The 23906-nt window shown below is 42.7% G+C and overlaps 1 protein-coding gene across 4 annotated transcripts in view; it reads left to right on the top strand.

Annotated features, from left to right (window-relative positions):
• zbtb20 (zinc finger and BTB domain containing 20) overlaps positions 1 to 19254 on the top strand; it is a 35082-nt gene extending 15828 nt beyond the window's left edge. For 3 of the 4 annotated variants that reach the window (XM_052046701.1, XM_052046704.1, XM_052046703.1), the window contains exons 2-4: positions 3071 to 3195; positions 4528 to 6060; positions 7200 to 19254. In XM_052046701.1, coding sequence (XP_051902661.1) covers positions 4548 to 6060; positions 7200 to 7753 — 2067 coding nt within the window. In that variant the 5' untranslated portion in view covers positions 3071 to 3195; positions 4528 to 4547 and the 3' untranslated portion in view covers positions 7754 to 19254. Of the gene's footprint in view, positions 1 to 2467; positions 2945 to 3070; positions 3196 to 4527; positions 6061 to 7199 lie in introns of those variants that run through there. The other variant, XM_052046702.1, reaches the window with a different exon arrangement.
• Positions 19255 to 23906: the final 4652 nt, after the last annotated feature.

The raw sequence follows: 23906 nt of genomic DNA, 5'->3' as shown, positions 1-23906 counted from the left end.
TTCTCAACCCCCATCCCCCCAGTCTCGCCACTTCACCCCCCCTCCCCTCCTACCACCCCTTGCACCCCCCTTACCCCTACCCACCACCGCCTTATTAACTGATGTCCAATTTGATGCAGCATATTTCATGAGCTTGTCACGTAATACAGGCAGCTGATTAACCTGGAGTCTGGCTGCTTGGTGGGGTTACAGCCCAAATTTTGGGGAGGGCCCAAACGGCGGCCGTACCCCTCCTCACCAGCCCTGAGCCTTCCTTCAGCCTTTGTTGTGGCGGTTGCAGCAGAGCATGCATCGCATTGGCGGTCTGAAGCATTGTGTCTGATTTCCAGCAGACAAACTGACCTCTGGGGATTTATTGACAGCAAACTCCACAGAGGCAGACACAGAGCTCGGAGCACGGAGGCAGGCGGCGAGGGGCGGGGCGGGGGAGCTCGGAGAGGAGAGGAGTGGTGGGTGATTGTTTCAGACAGGGAGACAGACAGATGGAGGGGGAAGGTGGCGAGAGGGATGATGAAACAGGAAACAGGTAGAGATACAGAGAAAGAGATCGGCGCGAGGGGTTGGGGAGTGGGGGCTCAAATTTGGTTGGACTTTTTTTGGAGGGGGGGCGGGGGGGAGATTTTTTTTTTTTTTTTGGGTGGAGCGTGCGGATGTGGGAAGAAAATGGCCGCCACCTACCAGGATCTAATTAATTTTGAAGGATCATCAGGCCCTTTAGTGTGAGGCAGGGTACTGGAGGTAGGGGAGGGGGCGCCAGGCAGACCCCTGGGCTGATTAGAATTCACCGCAGGTAGGCGCTGGCTGCTGCTCACCCACTGTGTCACGGCTAAAATGGAATCACTGTTGTGAGTGGCAGTCTGGGCAAGTGGAGCCTGCCTCCCTTGGCCTGCTCCCCTTTGTTGGCACCATTCACTTGAGTCTACCCCTAAGGCAGGTGGATTTCCATGTCTGCGTGCACCAGGGCAGCCAGATATATGTACAGTATGTTTGCTTTGCCTAACTGTAGTGCCCCTGGCAACAGGCGAACCTGACAGATAATATTTGCCATGGTGATGGCAAATAGAATTTTGGCACAGGCATGGTTGTTATTCAGTTCCAAATTTGACTAAGTCATATCAAACCGGCAAGGTTATCTCGGAACACAAGTTGCACCTATTTGAAGATTTTGTAGTAAGGTCTGCGGCAACGTAGCCATGAAGAAAGACCACCCCCCCCCCACACTCCTTCCCTCCAACTTTTTGGCCTAAGCTGGCTCATTTCTTGAATCTTTCCATGCTGCTTATTTAGCGTGTCTCCTTTCCTGACACTGACGTGCTTAGTTTGCCATTGTTGCTCCTCAGGTCCGACTCGGGGCAGTTGACGGCGTGCCCTTTGAATGCTTCATAATGTAACCTCACAGACGGGACATTTGTGTGTTGGATCGCCCTGTCCGTCCGTGTCTTTTGCAATTTTGCGGTGCGGAGCTCCTCAGGGTTTTGTCCCTGGCCCAGTTCTGTTCAACATTTGCATGCTGCCAGGGGAAATCTCTTCAAAGTTATCTGTTTCCATTTAATGCAGATGATACCCAAATTACCCATTTTGGCTTACAAACCGCCCTAAGGACATTCATACATTGTTGGCCTAAATTTTTTTTTTAACAATTCAACTTAAAGTAGACTCCGGAATCTCAGCTCTACCCCTGCTCACTGTTGCATCATCTGCCATCCTAATACTCAATGCTTAAAATTCAAAGCCACCCCCACCCGAAAAAAAATACCATAATTTACATCACTGCCAACTCCCCTCCCCAAGTCCTCCTTGTATTGTCACAACAATTAACCCCCCAAACGAAGCCGCCAGGATCGAAATGGGTACTTGAAATCTAGACCAAATGACAACTTTGCTTTCAACGCTGCGCCGATTGCCTGCTCGTTTTGCAATGATTTAAAATGTTTAGTATCTCCAAATATCCGAAATGTCCTGCTTTATCTCATGTGACTGACCTTTTTAACTCCTCGTCTATCAGTGTCTATGTGTCTCTGCGTGTGTGTGTGTGTGTGCACGCTCCCAAAAGTGAGTTCCACTTGTGATCGCCCATTTCTGTTGGAAAGGCCGTTCGTTATCTGTCATAAAACTATCAACATGAAATACTAACAACACATGAGGGGGGAAAATACAGAGGTCACTTGACCCAAGTCAGATATACTTTTAATCTGCAGAATTTAACTCACAAACGCATGAAAGTGTTGCTATTTAGAAGAAAGACTGCAAATATGGAACGCCTCTAGGTTCAGTGTGGGAAATTTGATTGAGACACTAAAAGGAAATTTCACACTGCTTCAAATGATTTGCCCCCTCCCCACCCCCCAGTGTGAGCGACCTAAAATGACACCATATTGCTTTTTTTTTTTTTTTTTCCTGCCATGCCAAGTTTAGTTTAACTTTCTGCAGGCTGCCCTTTATATACAGTATTAAAGCTGATGTTTAAGAGATTGCCTTCGCATCACCGAAAGCAGCTTGTCACATGCTTCGTGATGTTGAATGGCCGGCTTGTGCTTGCCAATGAATGTCTTGTGTGTTTAATATTGTGATTCATTTTTTTGATTATTACAACTTGTAAGAACTGCACGATGTCTTTGTCTTGTTTGAGCTGTTGGAGATGAGAAAATAGCGCGCATGCATGCACGCACGCAGGCACGCACTCTCTCTCTCTCTCACACACACACACACACACATGCACATACTGAGTGCATTAATTAATGTGGAATCAAGATCGTTTTTTTTTTTTTTTATTTAAAGGGTGTGGTTTTGTTGCCCAGTGACTCAGATAACTGCTGAGAGACTAGCTATCTCCAATATAATTTTCAACCTTGTTGCTGAATCGCACACAGGCCGGTCCAATCTTTATTTTTTGTTTTAATTTGGCATTGAAAACTCTTCACACATCTGTTGCAGCATGTCGGAGGTAGACATTCGTGTTGCTTCGGGTCCATCAAGGGAGTGGCAATATCGATGTGATCTAAAGATTTGTCTTTGTCTTTTTTTTTTTTCTTTCTCCCCTTCTTCTCTCCCCCTGCAAACACTTTGGCAGAGCAACACATGATTTGGGAAGAGAGGACTGACAGCCTTGCCTAGCGCCCGGCCTCTGTTCAGCCATCTCCACCAGCAAACTGAAGCTTGACCCGCACTTCTTCACCAGCCGCACGTCATCTAACTGTGAGTTCCGTTTCTAGTTTTCACTATTCGACGGCAAAATACTCTTGATTCTGCTCGATACTATCAACTGATTTGGTTCAGGATTTTGGATTATTAGGGCTATTCATTGATGATGATATGCTTTTACACTGACTGTTAATTTCACATCTATCATGCCCCAAATGCGCAAGTGGAATTTTGAAGCGTTTCTCAAAAGCTGTTTCCGCCACCTCGCTGTGGTGATGCTTTGTTTTTCCGTCTAATTTACTCAAAAAAAATGTTTCTTAGTCATCTTTACAATTTGTTCACAGTGTGAGCTCACTAACTACCTTTTAATATACATTTGCGCTCATACAATCAGGACCCTTGTTTGTGGCTTCAATGATGCATTTTATTTATTCTTTTATTTTTTTAGAGGACGTGTTGTCTGAAATATCCTCCAGCTTCCCAGGTGATCATAAACTAAATATACAGCGTGTATACAAAGTTGTGCGAATGAACACATTTGAAGTAATTCACTTGTAATTTAAAACTAAGATTCCCTTTTATTTTGTAGCAAAACTTTGGAGGAGAAAAAAAAAATCCAAAATATAAAACGCTTCAAGATGAATCTTAAGCACACATTTTCTACGGCGGCACAGCCAGTGTGTCTTGAGTTTGGAAGCGCCATCATAGTGAGCACATGACCAACAAAAGAGTCCGCTTGTCCTCTGAGCCCCGTGCGCCACCCACTGGCCATTAAAGGAGCGTCTCTCTCACACACACACACACACAAAATAATCTTCAGTACACCGCAAGGTTAAGAAAAATGTACACTACCATTATTATTATTAATAATAATAATATTGCTATACATTTTCAGTGGAGTTTGATCTGAACTATATTTAAACATCTGTTTTTACATAGAGTTGTAAATGTTATGTTTGCAGTTTTGAGTGGCGCATTCATATAAGGCAAGAGTTACCGCTCTGGTATGGTCCAAAGAAATATTTGGAGTGCTATGCACAATCCTCATGTCATTTCATGACACGCCTTTTAAAATTCGATTGCAATGTAGAAAAATGAAATGTCATAGGCAATACGCAAAAGTACTTTTTTAAAGCCATTTTTAAGTCATTTTAAGGTCCCCCCTAAAAATGCTTGACTTGTTTTCTCGCTTGTGTTGCAACAAAGCTTACATTTTATGCCTCAGCGTCCGCCCCCCCCCCCCTCTCTCTAGTCACGCGCGTGAGAGTGGCACCGAAGACCGCTTCTTATTGCAATTAGCAATTCCAGTCTCAAGCGCGGTGTACCGAACGCGTCTGAATAATGCAGCGTCTCTCTAAATGAGGTGTGTCGCTGCCCCGTTTTCAGGTCACATCAGTCGCAAGGGGATGACCGAGCGCATTCATAACATCAATCTCCACAACTTCAGCAATTCTGTACTTGAGACCCTCAATGAGCAGCGCAACCGTGGGCACTTTTGTGATGTGACTGTTCGGATCCATGGAAGTATGCTGCGAGCTCACCGCTGCGTGCTGGCCGCTGGAAGCCCCTTCTTTCAGGACAAGCTGCTTTTGGGCTACAGCGACATCGAGATCCCTTCTGTGGTCTCGGTGCAATCCATCCAAAAGTTGATTGACTTTATGTACAGCGGGATTCTTCGAGTGTCTCAGTCGGAGGCCCTGCAGATCCTAACCGCCGCCAGCATCTTGCAGATCAAGACCGTCATCGATGAGTGCACTCGCATCGTGTCCCAGAATGTGGGCCTGGCGGGCCCGGGGGCCTTCCCCGTCATACCGGGAGACTCGGGTCAGGACACCCCCCGCGGCACGCCCGAGTCGGCCACGTCCGGGCCGAGCAGTGACGCCGAGTCGGGCTGCATGCAAACGTCGTCCCAGCAGAACGTGGATCGCGCCTACACGTCGCTCTACGCTTACTCGGGCCTCTCCAACGGCACCCGCGAGCGCTCCCTTTACATCAACCCCATGGCGAGCAACTTCGGCCCGAGCGGCGGCGCTCAGAAAGACCAGCAGTCGCAGGATCCCCCCTGGATGAACCGCATCCAGGATCGATCCCAGCAGGTGGACCGCTTCATCTCCACGGCCGAGTCGACGCACTGTCGCAAGCAGTCCCGACCGGTCCGCCTACAAACGGGCGGCATGCACATCAAGCAGGAGGCCGAAGACGAGTACGGCTGCTTTGAGAACGTGGGCGACTGCCAGGTGGAGAACGACCACGCCGAGGGCGCGGTGAGCGAGTCCAAGGTGGAAAGTTTCGACTCGGGTGTCAGCTCCTCCATCAGTACCGAGCCAGACGCCATGGAGCAGCAGCCCTACCTGAGCTTTAACCGGGAGGGGGCCGGCGGAGGCGGCGGCGGCGGCGAAGGCCAGCACGGGGAAGGCGGCCAGGTGCAGATCGAGGTCAACGACTCGTCCCCGGAGCAAGCGCAGGAGCCCGACGAGGGCGACCAGAGCCACGGCACTAGTGACGGTTCCATGATGCACCCCCTGCCCAACGCCATCATGTCCCAATCCCTGGCCAGCACACAGCACTACCTGCGGCAGGTCGAGTCACACACCAGCAATCTCCGAATGCCGCACACCGTGACCAGCAATTCCCAAGTGTTGGGCGCCGGCAGCACCTTCTTGCCCACGCTCTTCCCCTCGCAGCCGACCCGAGACAGCAAGTCTTTCATTTACCTTTCCAGCCAGCAGCAGGCCCAGTTTGTGACCGTGCCGCCCCCCGCCATGCCATCGTTCCCCAACGCCATGGCCGTGCCGCCGCCGCCATCCCAGCAGCAGCAGGCCATGGGCCAGGGGGAGAAGAAACCCTATGCATGCACTCTCTGCTGTAAAACCTTTACCGCAAAACAGAACTACGTCAAACACATGTTTGTGCATACCGGTAAGTGAAATTTGCCTCGCTCCTTCTTTCGGTCAATCGGCAGCGTTCACATTTTTTTTTCCCCCAAACGAGCATAGATGTCAAAACCCGCATATAGTATTTTCTAGAGCAGAGCAAACGAGGATTGAAGTGATCGTTTGGAAATAATGCCATTACCTATAAAATGACATGGATGACATAAATAGGTGAGCTTCATTTGAACCCCCCCGAACAAACGTAGCAAGATGTGCTGACGCGTTAAAGTGAGAAACGCGCGCAAACTTGTGAGCGCCGTTTCGTCATTCTCAATTAAGTAAGAGTTGCCGTCAAATATCCGCACGGCCGCTGCGAAATTGATGAGTCGTTGATTAAAAGAAGAACTCGGGCAATTACGACGAGAACAATATTGAAAATATAAATTGGCCGATTGTTAACCGCGTCACTTTTTTGCCTCTCTTTTCGTTTGTTTTCAAAAAGTGTCACAACAATAGCGCACGTGACACTTTTTAACTCTTCACAATTCAACCCCAGACTATTATTGAAGCATATTTGTTATTATTTTACGTACGTGCTATTGTACATATTGGGCAAATATGGAGAACCCCCCCACCCTACCCCCCATTTGACTTTGAATCACTGAAGCCAATCATGTCGATTGAGAATGCTCGTCATTTCAATTTAGGCAAAGTAAGTCTAGACATAAATGTCTCTCCAGCCAGACACAAAGCGAGTTTTAATGCTTCCCCCACCGGTGGCCTTGAGGCGTCCACGAGATGAAGTCAGCAGGAGCATTAACTTTGAATTGTCGGCTTGCTGACGAGCTCATATTCCTTAATGAAACGGCGACTGGACACCTTCTGTTTGGCTTCAAGTGCCGACGACGTGCACGGCGCTGCAGATTTGTGGAAATGACCACTGTTGGCTTCGTCGTGTGTTTGTTGATGCCATGAACAGATGGAGGCGTCTCAGACTCAGATAAGGAAAGGGAAAACATTTTTTTTTTTTTTTTTTACATTTGTAAGTTTCTCTCTCCCTCTGCTGATGAGAATATGGTTAAATACGGGTAAAAATTGATGTCTTTTTTTTTTTTTTTTGTCATGCTTCTGTGAGACCATTGACTATATCAGCGTATCTCCCGTTTGTCTTTCATGCCCACGCAGGAGAAAAGCCTCACCAGTGCAGCATCTGCTGGCGCTCGTTCTCCCTGAAGGATTACTTAATCAAGCACATGGTGACCCACACGGGGGTGCGGGCCTACCAGTGCAGCATCTGCAACAAGCGCTTCACCCAGAAGAGCTCGCTCAACGTCCACATGCGGCTGCACCGTGGCGAGAAGTCCTACGAGTGCGTCATCTGCAAAAAGAAGTTCTCCCACAAGACCCTGCTGGAGCGCCACATGGCCTTGCACAGCACAGGCAGCGCCATCGCGGGGCTGACGGGCCCCGCCGGCAACCCGGGCCCCGTTTCCATCCCCGTCTCCATCCCCATCCCCCTGCCCATGGCCGTCCCCGAGCCCGGCGCCGGGGTGGTGGCCCTGGCCATGCCCGTGAGCGGAGGAGCGGGAGAAGGGCCCGGGGTCCCGACGGGAGTGGGCGTGGCGGCCGAGGCCAGCTGCCAAGAAGGGACCACCTACATGTGTTCCGTCTGCCCCGTCAAGTTCGACCAAATGGAGCACTTCAACGACCACATGCGAATGCATGTCTCCGACGGATAAGTACAACCGGATAAACTTCTCCAAAAGAATGACAAACAAAATGGCACTAGATTTTCCTTTTTCTTCGTTTTGAGGTATGGAGAGTAACGAGTACAGACACTGGCACATTAAGTTTCCCAAAAGGAAAAAAAAAGAAAAAAAGAGAAAAAAAAGAGTTTCCTTTTTGTTATTCTAAATAAACAAAAAGATGGTGGCCTTAAGGCTTAGTAGTTTGATACTGATCTACTGGATGGATCCGAACTACGGGCCTCTAAATGTATGATTTCCTAAAATACTGATTTATGTGTTGAACACTACCGAAAGGCCTACGAAAGAAACATACACACAAACACACCTTTAGCGTAGATCTATCTGAGCGAATATAAGTGTGCGTCGTGTGTGCATCTGCATGTGTCTCTGTGTGCGCGTGTGTGTGTGTGTGTATGAGAAAGAGAGAGAGAAATGCCATTTAAAATGGCAGTTGTGAACCCATACTGACCAGTTTGGAAACGTAAGATGTCCAAACTTACTGTGGTATAATTTACAACAACAATAACATTTAAAAAAAAAAATCAGCTGGGTGGGGCTACACATTCCCTCTAAAATACTAACAGTCACAAGATTGCCTTCTAAAGTCAATTTTAAAACAACAACACACAAGCAAGAAAGTAGTAAATTTGACACTGGGTTTTATTTATTCCTATGGTATTGAGATATTTTGATGGCGCTGTTGTTAAGGTACAAATTTCAATCACTTCCCGTCAAAAGATTTGCGGGAATAATATTTCGTATGTTTTGTAACTGTCCATGCATTTTTAATGGTTTCGTTGACTTAATCAGACTGTGTTTATGAGACGGAGCGGAAAAAAAACACAAATGTTTTTCAATACCCATTTGCATACACTGCCACTAATCTCCTAAAAGACTGTTAGTCAAGGCTGCGCCAATCATAAAATGAGTGTGATTTTTAAAAAAAATATATTGTTTTTCCCCCTGTCTTTTTTTTATACTATTTTCTTTCTCTGCCTTTTTCCCTTTGCAGTTAGAGCAGCTCGGAATAAGAGACTAGGCTCTCTCTACTCCGTATTTGCTGCATCTCCACTTCCATCCGACTGCGATGGGCTGGAGGTTTTAAAACAAATATTGGCTCTCAAACTACCGGTATTGTTGTTATTGATTATCCTACATGGTTATTCATTTTCCTTTCACTCTATTATGCATCTGTTGGGGGGAGGGTGGGTGGGGGGGGCTTGAGGTTGGCTGTGGATTTGAACAGTGTTAAGGAGAGAGACATTCAATTACAATCCCAATTTGTTGTTGAAATAATCGCCATCTGATTGGAGGATACAACCTGCTCATGACTTTTTGCAAAGCCGTCTTGCTTTGGTGGGAGCTTCATAACACACTCTCAATGTGTCACTGCCAAATAGCCGGCGACGTTTTCAAAGGAAAATTTGGAGAAGTACATCTCCAACATAATTATATATATATAAAATGGTATACATTCCAATTTTTCTAAAAGCTTGGACACACGTGTACAGATTACATTTGATAGTTAGTGTGCGTAAGATGTCATTCACGCGTCATGACGGCACGTATTTGGATTTTCACCTAAATAGGACACCCGACATACACAATATACACACACACACTGTATCGTGAGTGTGTCTGTGTGTCCCAAAATACACACACACACACATTGTGCAACTGAAGGTTTTGATCCTTTGTGTGAGCAAAAAAAAACTTTTGTCGTGATGTTGCTCACAATACAGCAGATATCAAATCAACACACACACACACAAAACGTGCTACTTTGCACATTTTCTTAAAATGCCTGTGCTTGGTATTTAATCATATTTGTTCAATGAAATATGATTTTCTTTTATTCAATTTTAAAATCTGGGAAAAAAAACAATCACTTCAACAAAAAAAAACTCTTGATAAGTGGACTGCGTTATTTTCTCGCAAATATGTTGCACTGCTTAAACCAATAAGTGCACTACTGCTAACAGAGGTATAGTTTTAGAAAAAGAGGATTTTTTTAAACAAACAATAAAAAAATGAATAATAATCTAACATTTGGTTCTAGAGTTCACGTGTTAGCATAGCTTTGTTTCGATTTTAAAGTAATCCAGCGGTTCTTGGCTTTCGTTAGTGCTTGCAGTGACCTACAGTATATCAATCCATATACTGTTTGTACAGTTCTTGTGCCGTTTTGATGCAAGCATTTATTTAAATGTGTAAAAATGACCTGTGCTTTTTTTTTCTTTAAATGGAGTCACTTCCCTAGAAGCTCAATAAATCAATTGCGTTTCTTTTCGAGACAGAATTTTCCTGAGAGCCAAACAGTGAAACGGCGACAGTAATAATCACGGCAACTTCTGTCTGACTCGGCGCTAGTGATGATAACAGCCATTATCACACTATGAATAATAATAATAATAATAATACATTTATTATTGTGCGTATGAGTGTGCGTGTGTAACATAGATGATTAAAATGTGTCCTAGTACAACTTTTTGCGGGTGGGCGTGGAAAGGTGATGGAATGCAGCTTCTTTGATAATACTGTAGTGTGTCCGTGGGTCGTGCACCGTTTGTGTCCTTTCCTTCCTTTCGTGGGTGTCGTCTGTCCGTGTGCTCTTTTAGCCGAATCAAACTGTTGATGAAGTGAAATCTCTTGACCTTTGTAGGGCTTCCTTTGCAATATGCAGCGCAGGTACATGACGGGGGAGCAGCTCCTCGGGCCACACCATTTGGGCTCGTAACACACTTTGGGAAACATGAGTCGGAAGTCCGAAAACTTCTCCGGATTTCGTCTAACCGCAACTGAGATGCTATACTGCGGTTTCTCTTCTATCCCCATGTGAACATTTTCTTTCACATGTACCCCCCATCTCAGTGATGGTGCGCGTTCTTAGCCTAAAAACACACACACGCACACCCCTATGATATGTATATATGGTGCGGTCCCGGTGTTGTAGCTGTCGCTGCCAGGATGGCAAAACGTGCTGCATGCTAGTGCTCTCGTTGTCTCGACACAGCACGTGGAGGGTCATCTCTTTGCCTTAACAGACAATGCACTAAATAGTTGATGTAAGCAAACTGCCGAGTTCTTCTTCTTCTTTTTATTTTAAATTTTTGTCTCGCCACACTTTTGGGCTCACGGCGTTTTGTCGCCGGCCGGCCGAGCACTGCCAAATCTTCGACGCCATCTTTCAAGCGCAAAGGCAGACAGGTTTCCATGTGACGTACGTTACGTATTTCAGTGATTTCGCATTCCTTTCGCGGCGGCCCGCTTTTTCTTTTTCCTATTTTTTTTTTTTTGCATAGTTTGTGTAAACACATATATCTAATGCACTATAGACTGTAGCTAGATGAGTACAACCAGCTTTGTGGTATCAATGGTCTAAATAGTAAGTTCAGTAGCTTGTCGTTGGCTTTGGAAAATATTTCATTTTGGTATTACACTATAAGCGTGTCTCGCTATCATTTTTATGTTGTTGTTGTGGTGCTGGTGGTGGTTTTCTGGAATAATAAAATCTCTCCGGACGAGGGCGACTAACTCATCCTATCGTCAGTGGTTGTATAATAAGATTGGAAGGAACGCAGACTTCTTGTTCGTCTTCTCCCCGGTGCGCATTAGCTTCCCCTTTCACTCTCCGTTAGTTAGACAGTACGGTATCTTCTCGATTCCCGCTTTTTGGGATTCTTGTGGCAGTGCCACGCGAGCGTTTCTTGGTGTTGCGAAAGAAAAATGTGTACAAATGGTTTTGAAAAGTTGCAGCCCCTTTTGGAAAAGAGGCTCATTTTGCTCCTTTCTTGTAGTTTTAGCTAAGGGAGATTTTTTTTTTCTGTTGATTTGTTGTTTTTGTATTTAGTGGGGTGTGGGGGCGCAAATTGTCGGCTTGTTTTCCAGAACAAACCCTATTGAATGCTAGATACCAATCTTGCAGCTGTTTGTATTGTGTTCACCAATCACGTGACATGTTTTATTTATCCTAGCGTAGAGATTCGGGGTGGACGGTGCGTCGTTTTGTCTTTCTAGCAGTACGTTTGAGTCTTCGTTTAATCACAATACTCCTTTCGATCATCCTGCTTCGTTGTTCTGGCCATCACACAGTCCGCCGGTGTCGTTTAATACGAAGATGTCGCTTTTCGCCCGGCGCGGGTGGAGGGTCGTCAAGTGACTATCGAGTCAACGTTGTTCGCGGCGACAGGAACGGCGCTTTTGCATGGAGGTGAAAAACACAGGATGGGAATGGTGAGGGGGTTCATCGTCGCGTCCGTCTTGCCGGTTGCTTTTCCGTCGCTCGAGCTTGAATTAAGTCACAGTTCGGAATCAAACGTAGACGTCACAGCCTTTTTTTTTTAATCCGCTCTCTTACAGCGCACACATCAGTGTGAAACAGATAACCTTCTGACAAAAAGATATTTATATATAAATATATATAAATGTATATAAAAGAATCACCTTCTCCACACAGTTGAATGCATTTTTCCCTCACGGGATATCGGGAATACGTCGATCAAGTGCCTATCCATACGTTCAGCAACTATACAGAATTTTCATAGTTTTTCTCTCCTACATTGCACAGATACAATATATACACACAATTGTCTATTTAGTTAAAAATATACGACAGTATTTATATGAGTAGAACCCGGTGGTGGTCCTGGTGGTGGTGAGTGTGCATCCGAACCCTTTAAAAGAGCTGAAACATTCTCTTGCCATCGAGTCAAAGCAGAGTGTTCCGTTACCTTACGGAGTGGAGGATTCAAAGATATCAAAGATGCACAATCGCTTACAAATGGCTGACCGCCATTTTATTTTATTTTTCTTCTTGCACGTCACTCACGTTGGCGAGTGGGTCGCGCGAGTCTTACCCTGACTCGGGAGTCGGTGTGTGTAAATATCAGCGCAACTCCAGATGTTTGTTTAGACCCGTTAACGCGGCGGCGGCGGCCTTCGTAAGTAGATTAGCGAGACCATTCGCTCGCCGGTGTCAAAGTACGGCGGGTGCCCTTTGAACTCCATGATAGGGCGCCATATATACAGCCCAATGCCAAATTCCCTCATCGAATATTGATGAATGCTTTATCTTATCGGACTGTCTTCCTGCCCTACGTACAAGCCGCACAACGGAGCGACGTGTAAAAAGAAATGAGCGAATACTTTAAAAATTTTTTTTAATAAAACCCCCTCTTTTGGAGGAAAAGTCTTGTAATCAGATTAGAAAATTGTGTGAACACAACACAGGATTATCGCACAAAGGTCTCTCTTTGTGTCAGACATGGAAGTTTTCGGATGGCGATGACGGCGTGGCTGCGAGATTAAAGGTTTTGGACCGGCTCATTATTGTGTCCCCTGCGGACTAATTACCACACTTTCATTCTCTCGCCTGGTCGAACGTGCCAAATTGAAAATTTTAGGGGGGGGGTAGAAACACTTTGCATTAAAACGACCATTGTTAATTAGTACAAAGGACTATTAAGGCCACACGGAAAAGGGGAAAGAAAAAAAAAGGAATTGTGGTACAAAAACAAAGTCCTTTTTTTTGAAAGGTAATTGTTTTGAGAATTAAATTTTTAAAAAAAGCAGTCACTCTGTCTCAAAAGCGCCGCCATATACGTATTCATGAGGTAATACAGTCGAAGCTCGTTCCAACGTACCCCGAGGGACATCACGAATCGGTCCGTTCAAATGCTCGTTCGTTGTAACCCTTTCCAATAAAATGGCCGCCAGCTACGACATATGAGTGTGAGCATTTGTAGATGTAAAAACATGAACATGGGAAGGAAAAAAAAATTATCAGACACGAAACAAACAACTGTAGCGTTCCTACTTCATCTCTGAAAAAAAAATTAAGTCGGCAAGTGAAAAGTGCCTACTCCGCACCGAAGCCGTTGACGATCATCTGTTAGCCTCGAACTCTTGTCACGATTCTGTCGCCGTTACGAACGATTGTCCAAATCGTCGACTTTGCCCTTTCGAAAGTGAGAGAATAATTTTAGCCATCACAGACAGCCCAAATTTGCTTCCGTCGACCAGACTTTCGTACTCCGGAAGTGCGACGAAGTACGAGTCGATTGCGCACTGTACATTTTGTTCGTTAGCAAGGTCGCGGCGGCAGCTAGCTTCCCGCGGTTCGTTGCAACGAAGGCCTTTTCACTAGCGGGTGGGACAAATCTGGTCGTTCTAATCAAGTGTACGTTGTAAAGGTGTCCGCTGTCGGCAAAATCGGAATATGGAAAATGAATTTTGTGAAATCGGGACTTTGAAATGTGAACGCTATCGGGAGGGAAACGTCGTGAATGGGGTACGCTGAGAAGAGGTTCAACTTGTATCACTAAATATATGTTTTTAAAAAACACACACACACAAACACTTTTGATTGAAAATTTTACAAAGCCATGCATATTTTGGTGACTTTATTGGGGCACTAATACTCTGTAAATTCGGAAAATTGAGAAGAATCCCATTCAACCTCCTGAAGTGATTGCCTCCACTTTGATTCTTTAAGTCCTCCATCATTCGTGGTTTTTATGAATAGGAGAAAACAGCTATGACAATACACCGATGCTTTTTTTGGAAGGCTTCGTTTCATCGACATTCAAAATATAGGCAACGTGATAAATCGTTCCTTTCATCCGCCCATCAGTCACACACACCCGCACACATACACGCCCTCTCTACATCCACCCGCATTTTCTTGATGAGTGTTTTTCTGCACAAGCCTTTCCCGCTTTTTTTTTTTCAAGCATCTGCCGCCACCGTTGTAAAGGTCAACAGCAGTGCTTCTCAAACTTCTCACCCCTGATCCCACCTCCACAAACGTCACCAGAAAAATAACGATACTCAAATATAGATGATCCCCCGTTTCGATTTTGCCACAATATGGAATAGCATTCAAATGTTTTGCCTGTCTTTGTAAGTTGCTGGCATGGCTGGATGAACAAGCAGTACGGTTATTCTGACAAAATCCCCGCGGCACCTCTGATGATTTCTCGGGTTCGGAATCACTGGTGTAAATAACATGATCGCACAGTTTGAACAATAACACTGTGACGAAATAAAGGACGATTAAAGCTGTATTTGAATAATGGTTCCATTCAAATGTGTTGCACAGAAAAGTGGCATTAAAAAAAAAAGCTTTAAAAAAATTACAAATTAATTGTACTTAAAAGTTAAATACAACTCAACTGTACTTGAAAAATCACTTTACTCTATTATATAACAAAAAATAAATAAAAACATACATTTTTTTAAAAAAGTAATTCCTTCACCTACCACGAGAGGGAGCCCACACATCAATCGTGGTGCTCGTGCCTGCGGTTTGAGAATCACTGCTTATGTTCATTTGGGCTCAGCTCAATTGCATTCCTGTTCAATCCGGAACATTCCAGCCAGTGTCACCCTTAAAAAAAACACCAAACAAACAAAAACAAATAACCTGTATTTCATTTCATCTCGAGTTGTGAGCAGACCGCCTCTGTGGACACCGTCCACTACAATGCCGATTGATGTTTGGCTGTCATTATTATTTTTTTTTTCCAAGTCCGATTGGCGAGGGCAAACCCGAACTAGACATTGGTGGTTCACACAAACCAAAGATGAGGGTTGAGATTGTCGATTATTTGGGAGAAAAGAACATTTCTTTTAGTTTTTCTTTCTTTCTTGTTTTTTTTGGTTATAAATGGCATAAAGCGTAAGGCTTAGTTGTAGTTTTGTGCTTGTCTTCATTGGTAGACTAAATTAGATTTTCTATTCAAAAATGCTACAAATCTACAGTATTTTAAAACATTTTTTGGGGGGGATGTTTGAATCTATAAATCCACATGAATTCTTCCCGTGACAAACAGCTTTCGTTGGACATGTGCGCCATCCTCACTTTCAACTTTTCTGTAGACGCCTCACCTTCACGTTGTAGTACATTGAACAGATCCCAGTTTTCTCGTATTTACTCTTTGTACCCCCTCCCCATCCTAAATATTAGATCTCCACATTTTAAAGGCTCTCCCTGCAACAACAAAACTAACGTTGCAACTTTTGAAATACGTTCTACTTGAGATGGACCAAGATGTTAAGTTTGCACATATTTGTCGGTTACCAAGCCAAAAACCTGAAGAGAATGATGACACGTGAATTTTTTTCACCGCAGCGGCAAGGGAAAATTCATTTGATCGTTATGAGACGGTATATTTTTTGTAACGACAAAAGATCAATCATCCTGAAAAAGTTTCTCTGGCAATTTTTTGAGCAAGACTTTGGTCTACATCAGAGGTGTCAAACTCATTATAGTCGCAGGCTAATTTGGAGTTGCATCTTCCATCGGAGGGCCGTTATGACAATGAAACCACCAAATTATTACTCGTACGCAATTATAATAGTTTTGTTCAATTATTGTTCAAGTGAGTGGAAACAGGGTAGCCAAAATGTGTGCAAAATCTCAACGTTATTTATTACACATTATACACAATTTGACATTTCGGCACCGATTTTAGCAAGTTGACACGATTGATTTACTTTTGCGGGCCGCATAAAATGACCTGGCGGGCCGAATCTGGCTCCCGGGACCTCGAGTTTGACACCTGTGGTGTAGATGCTTTCACACTCGCGGTCTTTTTGATGAAAATCCGAATTGCTTCAATTTACGAGGTGAGCACTTTCTCGTCTTGCTCTCTTTCAGTCATCTGTCTCTTTGTTGCCGCTTTATCTTGTTTCTAGATAACTTTCTTATTTTTGGGGGGGAGTTAACTCAGTTGTTGATTTTGTTTCTGCTTAAATTAGCTTGCTCTCTTATTATTAACCCCGCCCCCCTTCCCGGAAAAGCAAAACAAAACAAAAACTTGTCCGAAGTGGAGCTGTTGTCGTAAATGGTGGTTCAAGATGACATCAAATGAAACAATCCTGAGATATATGCTGCAGTAATGTGTTTTTTTTTTTTGACGTAACTATTTTAATATTGTTCTGAAGCGAGCTTGTTTGAAATGTTTCCACTGCTGTTCTGAAATAGGGAAAAGCAATTTTTCAGTCTGCCCATGGAGTTTTTTTTATTTATTTTTAATATTTTTTTTGGGGGGTGAGGGGTGGGGGCGTGTAATATGATTTGTCAAACACTGGACTGTAGTGAGTTTTCCAACATTTCCAAGCTGAGCAATGTATTTGACAGACATGACTGCACATGACGTGAGGGCGGGGCTTCGTTCAAGTTTGAGTGAGACGTGAAGACATTTCCTTTTGTTGGGGCGAGGGGGTGTATACCCGTGTAGGTGACCCGCTCTTCCCACATTGTCGCCTGCTAACTAGGGTGGGGGGGTGATTGGCATGATCATCAATTCATTCATTGATTGGTCGGAAATCTGCAGAGGGTGCAAAATTGCTTGTTGGTTAGCTACTGAGTCCAAAAGAAGTGCACTAGAGTTGGTTTTGGAGGAGTTCAGAACTGTTTTTGGGGGTGGGGGGGGCAGTTGCTCGTCAAATGTTTAATTTTTTTATGAATATGAATCCTAATTTCCCCCTTACTCTACTGCCCATCCCTACTAGTGACAGATTGCATTGACAAGACATGATAAAGAGATATTATTCCACGTGACGGACAAGATTGGACGCCTTCTTGCTATGGTCAAGCCGATAATAACAAAATTGTCTCATTGTTCCACTTTCTCAAACCAGAAAAGAAATTTGCACTATAAGACTCATTTTGGTCTTCTTCTATCCCAAAAAAATAAAAAATAAATAAGCAATAGAATTCACTGAACACCTTGTGGAAACCATGGTTTGTTTTTGGGGCGTCCGTCGTGGGACACGTTGATGTTTTCCATTTTTGAGGGGCATTAAAGTGTCGCTTCCTCCTGGCTTTTGTGAGGGGCGGGGGGGCAATGTAATGAGGGAAGGGATCCATCTTTAACTCGCGTTGTGTAAACAAACGAAAACGTTTGTATTATTTGGTCGTTTTGAGTGTTTTGTTTTATTTTCTTTTGAGATCTAGAATGTTCCAAAAAAAAAATCAAATGCACCTTTTTGTGATATAAACTTCATTGGCTGCATCCACCAAAATCGTTATTTTCTTTAAATTATGTCCCACCATCAAGGTCTGACCTTGACATAAATTATTGTTGAGTGTGTTTTAAACACAACAAAACAAAAAAAAAAGTCACCAGCCAACATGGCTTTTGTAGCTTTTCTTCCTGTTCCCACCGCTTTGTCTGGTGTCGCGGTTTGTCCGGCTGTGTTGCGTGTTCGAGGAAGCATAAGTACGTGCCTTCTTGTAATCTCGTTATTATTGAGAAGCTGAAGCCAGCCAATTGTGTTTGCACTAAAAACCAAATTGCTTTTTTTTTTTTGTGTGATGTAGACTATTTAAAGCGAGCTTGTTGCGTACAGTATGCATGAGGGTAGATTGGCCCATTTGTCAACCTGTAAACAAAACCAGTGCAGCTTCTTGAGGATCTTGTGAATATATCTCGGCTTTCAATTCCATCTCCTTTAGTCATCCAGTTTGTCACAGTTTCAATTGTTGAAACAAACAAAACAAAAAAAAAAGAAAAGATTTTTTTTAAAAACCAAACAAACAAACAAGCAGGCAATACCATAACTATGATCCATCTTTTATGTTCACATACCACAATCAGAGAGTTACATGTTCTTTTTTTTTTTTTTTTTTTTTTTTCAATCCACGGAAAAGCATGAGGTTGCCTCGAGACTCTTGGTCAATTTAATTTTATTTTACGTGTATTTATTGCATATTTTCTCAACATTTAATAAAAATTTTAAAAAAGAGAAGTAACGTTCATGTGTTTTGAGTCTTAAAATGCACCTTATTCATGTCAGTCCATGGGAAAACAAAAGAATAATGATTTTTTTTTTAAGAAAAAAAAATGCTGGCAATGTAATATCTCTAATTTAGCACCTTACTACACAGCATGTTTTCACTTTATGCCAGTTTAGCTCTTCTTTCATTTGGAATCTCGGATTTGTGCGACTTGTTCATTCGTGGGATGTGCCAAAGTTTGGAGGCGATCTCCCCAACTGTTGACACTTATCAGTTTTCTTTCTTTTTGTTCTTTTATTTTCTCCTCCTCCTCCTGCTCCTCCTGCTTCAGTTATCGCAAACTTTCCTATAACAAGTGTGTGGAATCGATTTATCTCAGCAAACAGTATCATAACTTGCCATTTTACAATAAGCCCTGTATTTCACCTATATTTACCAGTGATGTGTATTCGTTATTATAAAGAAAAATAGCCGTAAAAGCTTCATTATGTTACACAATATTGTGACTTTTTTCGAAAAACTGTGAAGACTTATCTTGCATATACTTTATACAGAAGTATTAAGCCTTAATACAAAAGACTAAAAAAAGTGTGGAAGAATAAACTGATTGTTGCTAAGTAAGGATGATTTTTGTAAATGTTACCAGCACTTTTTTTGTAATTTTCACTCTCTGAGGTATTGTACAAGTTCGAGCTGTTTGTGAAGTTTGATTATGAAGGAATAAAAACTAGTACTTTCCTGTACTTCACACCATGTTTTGTCTGCCTTTTTATTTCTTTCGCACTTCTCACCGATGACAAGATACGACGGAAGCGGCGGAAAGGTCGAACACAATGCATTACATTTCCCCATAGGGGCATCACGGAAATCGAAGTGATGTGATCAAACAAAACATTTTAAAATGCTCTTCACGTGAATGAGGAGTGAGGGTATAATAACAACGATGATAAGCACTTTTAAAAAAAATACATAATACATTAAATACAACTGTCAAATAAGTATGTTTCCACGAACATCATCAACAAAGCAGCGTATTTAATTGCACCTTTAAATATTCTGATTTTTTTTTTTGTGTGTGTGTTCTTCGAAAGCAGGGATCGGGAATCTTTTTGATTAAACGAGCCAAAAAAAAAACGACCATGTATATAGTAGGGCTTTTTGGCCGAAAAAAAAACAACCATGGATTGGAAGGTGTTTTAAGCCGAAAAAAACTACCATGTATAGGAGGGCGTTTTTAGCCGAAAAAAACGACCATGTATAGTAAGGCGTTTTTGGCCCGAAAAAAACCGACCATGTATAGTAAGGCGTTTTTAGTCGGGGAAAAAAAAGACCTTGTATAGTAAGGCGTTTTTAGCCCGAAAAAAATCACATAGTATAGTAAGGCGTTTTTGGCCCGAAAAAAACGACCATGTATAGTAAGGTGTTTTTAGCCGAAAAAAACGACCATGTATTGTAAGGCGTTTTTAGACCGAAAAAAATCACATAGTATAGTAAGGCATTTTTGAGCCGGAAAAAATGACATAGTATATAGTAAGGCGTTTTTGAGCCGAAAAAAACAACGTAGTATAGTAAGGCTTTTTTAGCCGAAAAAATAGGACCATGTATAGTAAGGCATTTTTGGCCCGAAAAAAACGAGCATGTATAGTAAGGGGTTTTTAGCCGAAAAAAACGACCATGTATAGTAAGGCGTTTTGCAACGTTCAAACTCCACACAGGGAGGCCGGAGCTGGAATCGAACCTGGTACCTCCACACTGTAAAGCCGACGTGCTAACCACTGGACTACCGGGCCGCCATACGAACATGTATAGTAAGCCGTTTTTAGCCGGAAAAAACCACCATGTATATATGGTAAGGTGTTTTTGGCCCGAAAAAAACAACCATGTATTCATTCAATCATTCATCGTCTGAACCGCTTAATCCTCACTACGGTCACGGGGGGTGCCGAGGAGAACATGAAAACTCCACACAGGGAGGCCGGAGCTGGAATCGAACCTGGTACCTCCACACTGTAAAGCCGACGTGCTAACCACTGGACTACCGGGCCGCCCTACGACCATGTATAGTAAGGCGTTTTTGGCCCGAAAAAAACGACCATGTGTAGTAAGGCATTTTTGGCCCGAAAAAAACGAGCATGTATAGTAAGGCGTTTTTAGCCAAAAAAAAGGACCATGTATAGTAAGGCGTTTTTAGCCGAAAAAAACGACCATGTATAGTAAGGCGTTTTTAGCCGAAAAAAAACGTCCATGTATAGTAAGGCGTTTTTAGCCGAAAAAAAACGACCATGTATGGTAAGGCGTTTCGGGCCAAAAAAAACGACCATGTATAGTAAGGCGTTTTTGGCCCGAAAAAAACGACCATGTATAGTAAGGCGTTTTTAGCCGAAAAAAAACGACCATGTATGGTAAGGTGTTTTTGAGCCGAAAAAAACGACGTAGTATAGTAAGGCTTTTTTAGCCGAAAAAAACGACCATGTATAGTAAGGCGTTTTGAGACGGAAAAAACGATGTAGTATAGTAAGGCTTTTTTAGTCGAAAAAAAACGACCATGTATTGTAAGGCATTTTTGGCCCGAAAAAAACAAGCATGTATAGTAAGGCGTTTTTAGCCGAAAAAAACGACCATGTATGGTAAGGTGTTTTTAGCCGAAAAAAACGACCATGTATAGTAAGGCCTTTTTAGCTGAAAAAAAGTCCATGTATAGTAAGGCGTTTTTAGCTGAAAAAAACGACCATGTATAGTAAGGCATTTTTGGCCCGAAAAAAACGACATAGTATAGTAAGGCGTTTTTGGCCCAAAAAAAACGACGTAGTATAGTAAGGCTTTTTTAGCTGAAAAAAACTACATACTATAGTAAGGCGTTTTTGGCCCGAAAAAAACGACATAGTATAGTAAGGCTTTTTTGAGCCGGAAAAAACGACATAGTATAGTAAGGCGTTTTTGGCCCCAAAAAACCGACCATGTATAGTAAGGTGTTTTTAGCCGAAAAAAACGACCATGTATTGTAAGGCGTTTTTAGACCGAAAAAAATCACATAGTATAGTAAGGCGTTTTAGGCCCGAAAAAACGACATAGTATAGTAAGGCGTTTTTGAGCCGAAAAAAACGACGTAGTATAGTAAGGCTTTTTTAGCCGAAAAAAACGACCATGTATAGTAAGGCGTTTTGAGACGGAAAAAACGACGTAGTATAGTAAGGCTTTTTTAGTCGAAAAAAAACGACCATGTATTGTAAGGCATTTTTGGCCCGAAAAAAACAAGCATGTATAGTAAGGCGTTTTTAGCCGAAAAAAACGACCATGTATGGTAAGGTGTTTTTAGCCGAAAAAAACGACCATGTATAGTAAGGCCTTTTTAGCTGAAAAAAAAGTCCATGTATAGTAAGGCGTTTTTAGCTGAAAAAAACGACCATGTATAGTAAGGCGTTTTTGGCCCGAAAAAAACGACATAGTATAGTAAGGCGTTTTTGAGCCGGAAAAAACGACATAGTATAGTAAGGCGTTTTTGGCCCCAAAAAACCGACCATGTATAGTAAGGTGTTTTTAGCCGAAAAAAACGACCATGTATTGTAAGGCGTTTTTAGACCGAAAAAAATCACATAGTATAGTAAGGCGTTTTAGGCCCGAAAAAAACGACATAGTATAGTAAGGCGTTTTTGAGCCGAAAAAAACGACGTAGTATAGTAAGGCTTTTTTAGCCGAAAAAAACGACCATGTATAGTAAGGCGTTTTGAGACGGAAAAAACGACGTAGTATAGTAAGGCTTTTTTAGTCGAAAAAAACCGACCATGTATTGTAAGGCATTTTTGGCCCGAAAAAAACAAGCATGTATAGTAAGGCGTTTTTAGCCGAAAAAAACGACCATGTATGGTAAGGTGTTTTTAGCCGAAAAAAACGACCATGTATAGTAAGGCCTTTTTAGCTGAAAAAAAAGTCCATGTATAGTAAGGCGTTTTTAGCTGAAAAAAACGACCATGTATAGTAAGGCGTTTTTGGCCCGAAAAAAACGACATAGTATAGTAAGGCGTTTTTGAGCCGGAAAAAACGACATAGTATAGTAAGGCGTTTTTGGCCCCAAAAAACCGACCATGTATAGTAAGGTGTTTTTAGCCGAAAAAAACGACCATGTATTGTAAGGCGTTTTTAGACCGAAAAAAATCACATAGTATAGTAAGGCGTTTTAGGCCCGAAAAAACGACATAGTATAGTAAGGCGTTTTTGAGCCGAAAAAAACGACGTAGTATAGTAAGGCGTTTTTGGCCCGAAAAAAACGACATAGTATAGTAAGGCGTTTTTGAGCCGGAAAAAACGACATAGTATAGTAAGGCGTTTTTGAGCCGAAAAAAACGACGTAGTATAGTAAGGCTTTTTTAGCCGAAAAAAACGACCATGTATAGTAAAGCGTTTTGAGCCGGAAAAAACGACGTAGTATAGTAAGGCTTTTTTAGTCGAAAAAAACCGACCATGTATTGTAAGGCATTTTTGGCCCGAAAAAAACAAGCATGTATAGTAAGGCGTTTTTAGCCGAAAAAAACGACCATGTATGGTAAGGTGTTTTTAGCCGAAAAAAACGACCATGTATAGTAAGGCCTTTTTAGCTGAAAAAAAAGTCCATGTATAGTAAGGCGTTTTTAGCTGAAAAAAACGACCATGTATAGTAAGGCGTTTTTGGCCCGAAAAAAACGACATAGTATAGTAAGGCGTTTTTGAGCCGGAAAAAACGACATAGTATAGTAAGGCGTTTTTGGCCCCAAAAAACCGACCATGTATAGTAAGGTGTTTTTAGCCGAAAAAAACGACCATGTATTGTAAGGCGTTTTTAGACCGAAAAAAATCACATAGTATAGTAAGGCGTTTTAGGCCCGAAAAAATGACATAGTATAGTAAGGCGTTTTTGAGCCGAAAAAAACGACGTAGTATAGTAAGGCGTTTTTGGCCCGAAAAAAACGACCATGTATAGTAAGGTGTTTTTGGCCTGAAAAAAAACGATCATGTATAGTAAGGCGTTTTGGGCCCCAAAAAACGACCATGTATAGTAAGGCGTTTTTGAGCCGGAAAAAACAACGTAGTGTAGTAAGGCGTTTTTGAGCCGGAAAAAACGACGTAGTATAGTAAGGCTTTTTTAGCCGAAAAAAAACCGACCATGTATAGTAAGGCGTTTTTAGCTGAAAAAAACGACCATGTATAGTAAGGTGTTTTTGGCCCGAAAAAAAACGAACATGTATTGTAAGGCGTTTTTGGCCCGAAAAAAACGACCATGTATTGTAAGGCGTTTTTAGACCGAAAAAAACGACGTAGTATAGTAAGGCTTTTTTAGCCGAAAAAAAACGACCATATATATTAAGGCGTTTTTGAGCCGGAAAAAACGACGTAGTATAGTAAGGCTTTTTTAGCCGAAAAAAAAAC

This window comes from Hippocampus zosterae, chromosome 16 (assembly GCF_025434085.1).
Source record: "Hippocampus zosterae strain Florida chromosome 16, ASM2543408v3, whole genome shotgun sequence".
Classification (NCBI taxonomy): domain Eukaryota; kingdom Metazoa; phylum Chordata; class Actinopteri; order Syngnathiformes; family Syngnathidae; genus Hippocampus; species Hippocampus zosterae.
This window is presented reverse-complemented; position numbering and strand designations above follow the sequence as displayed.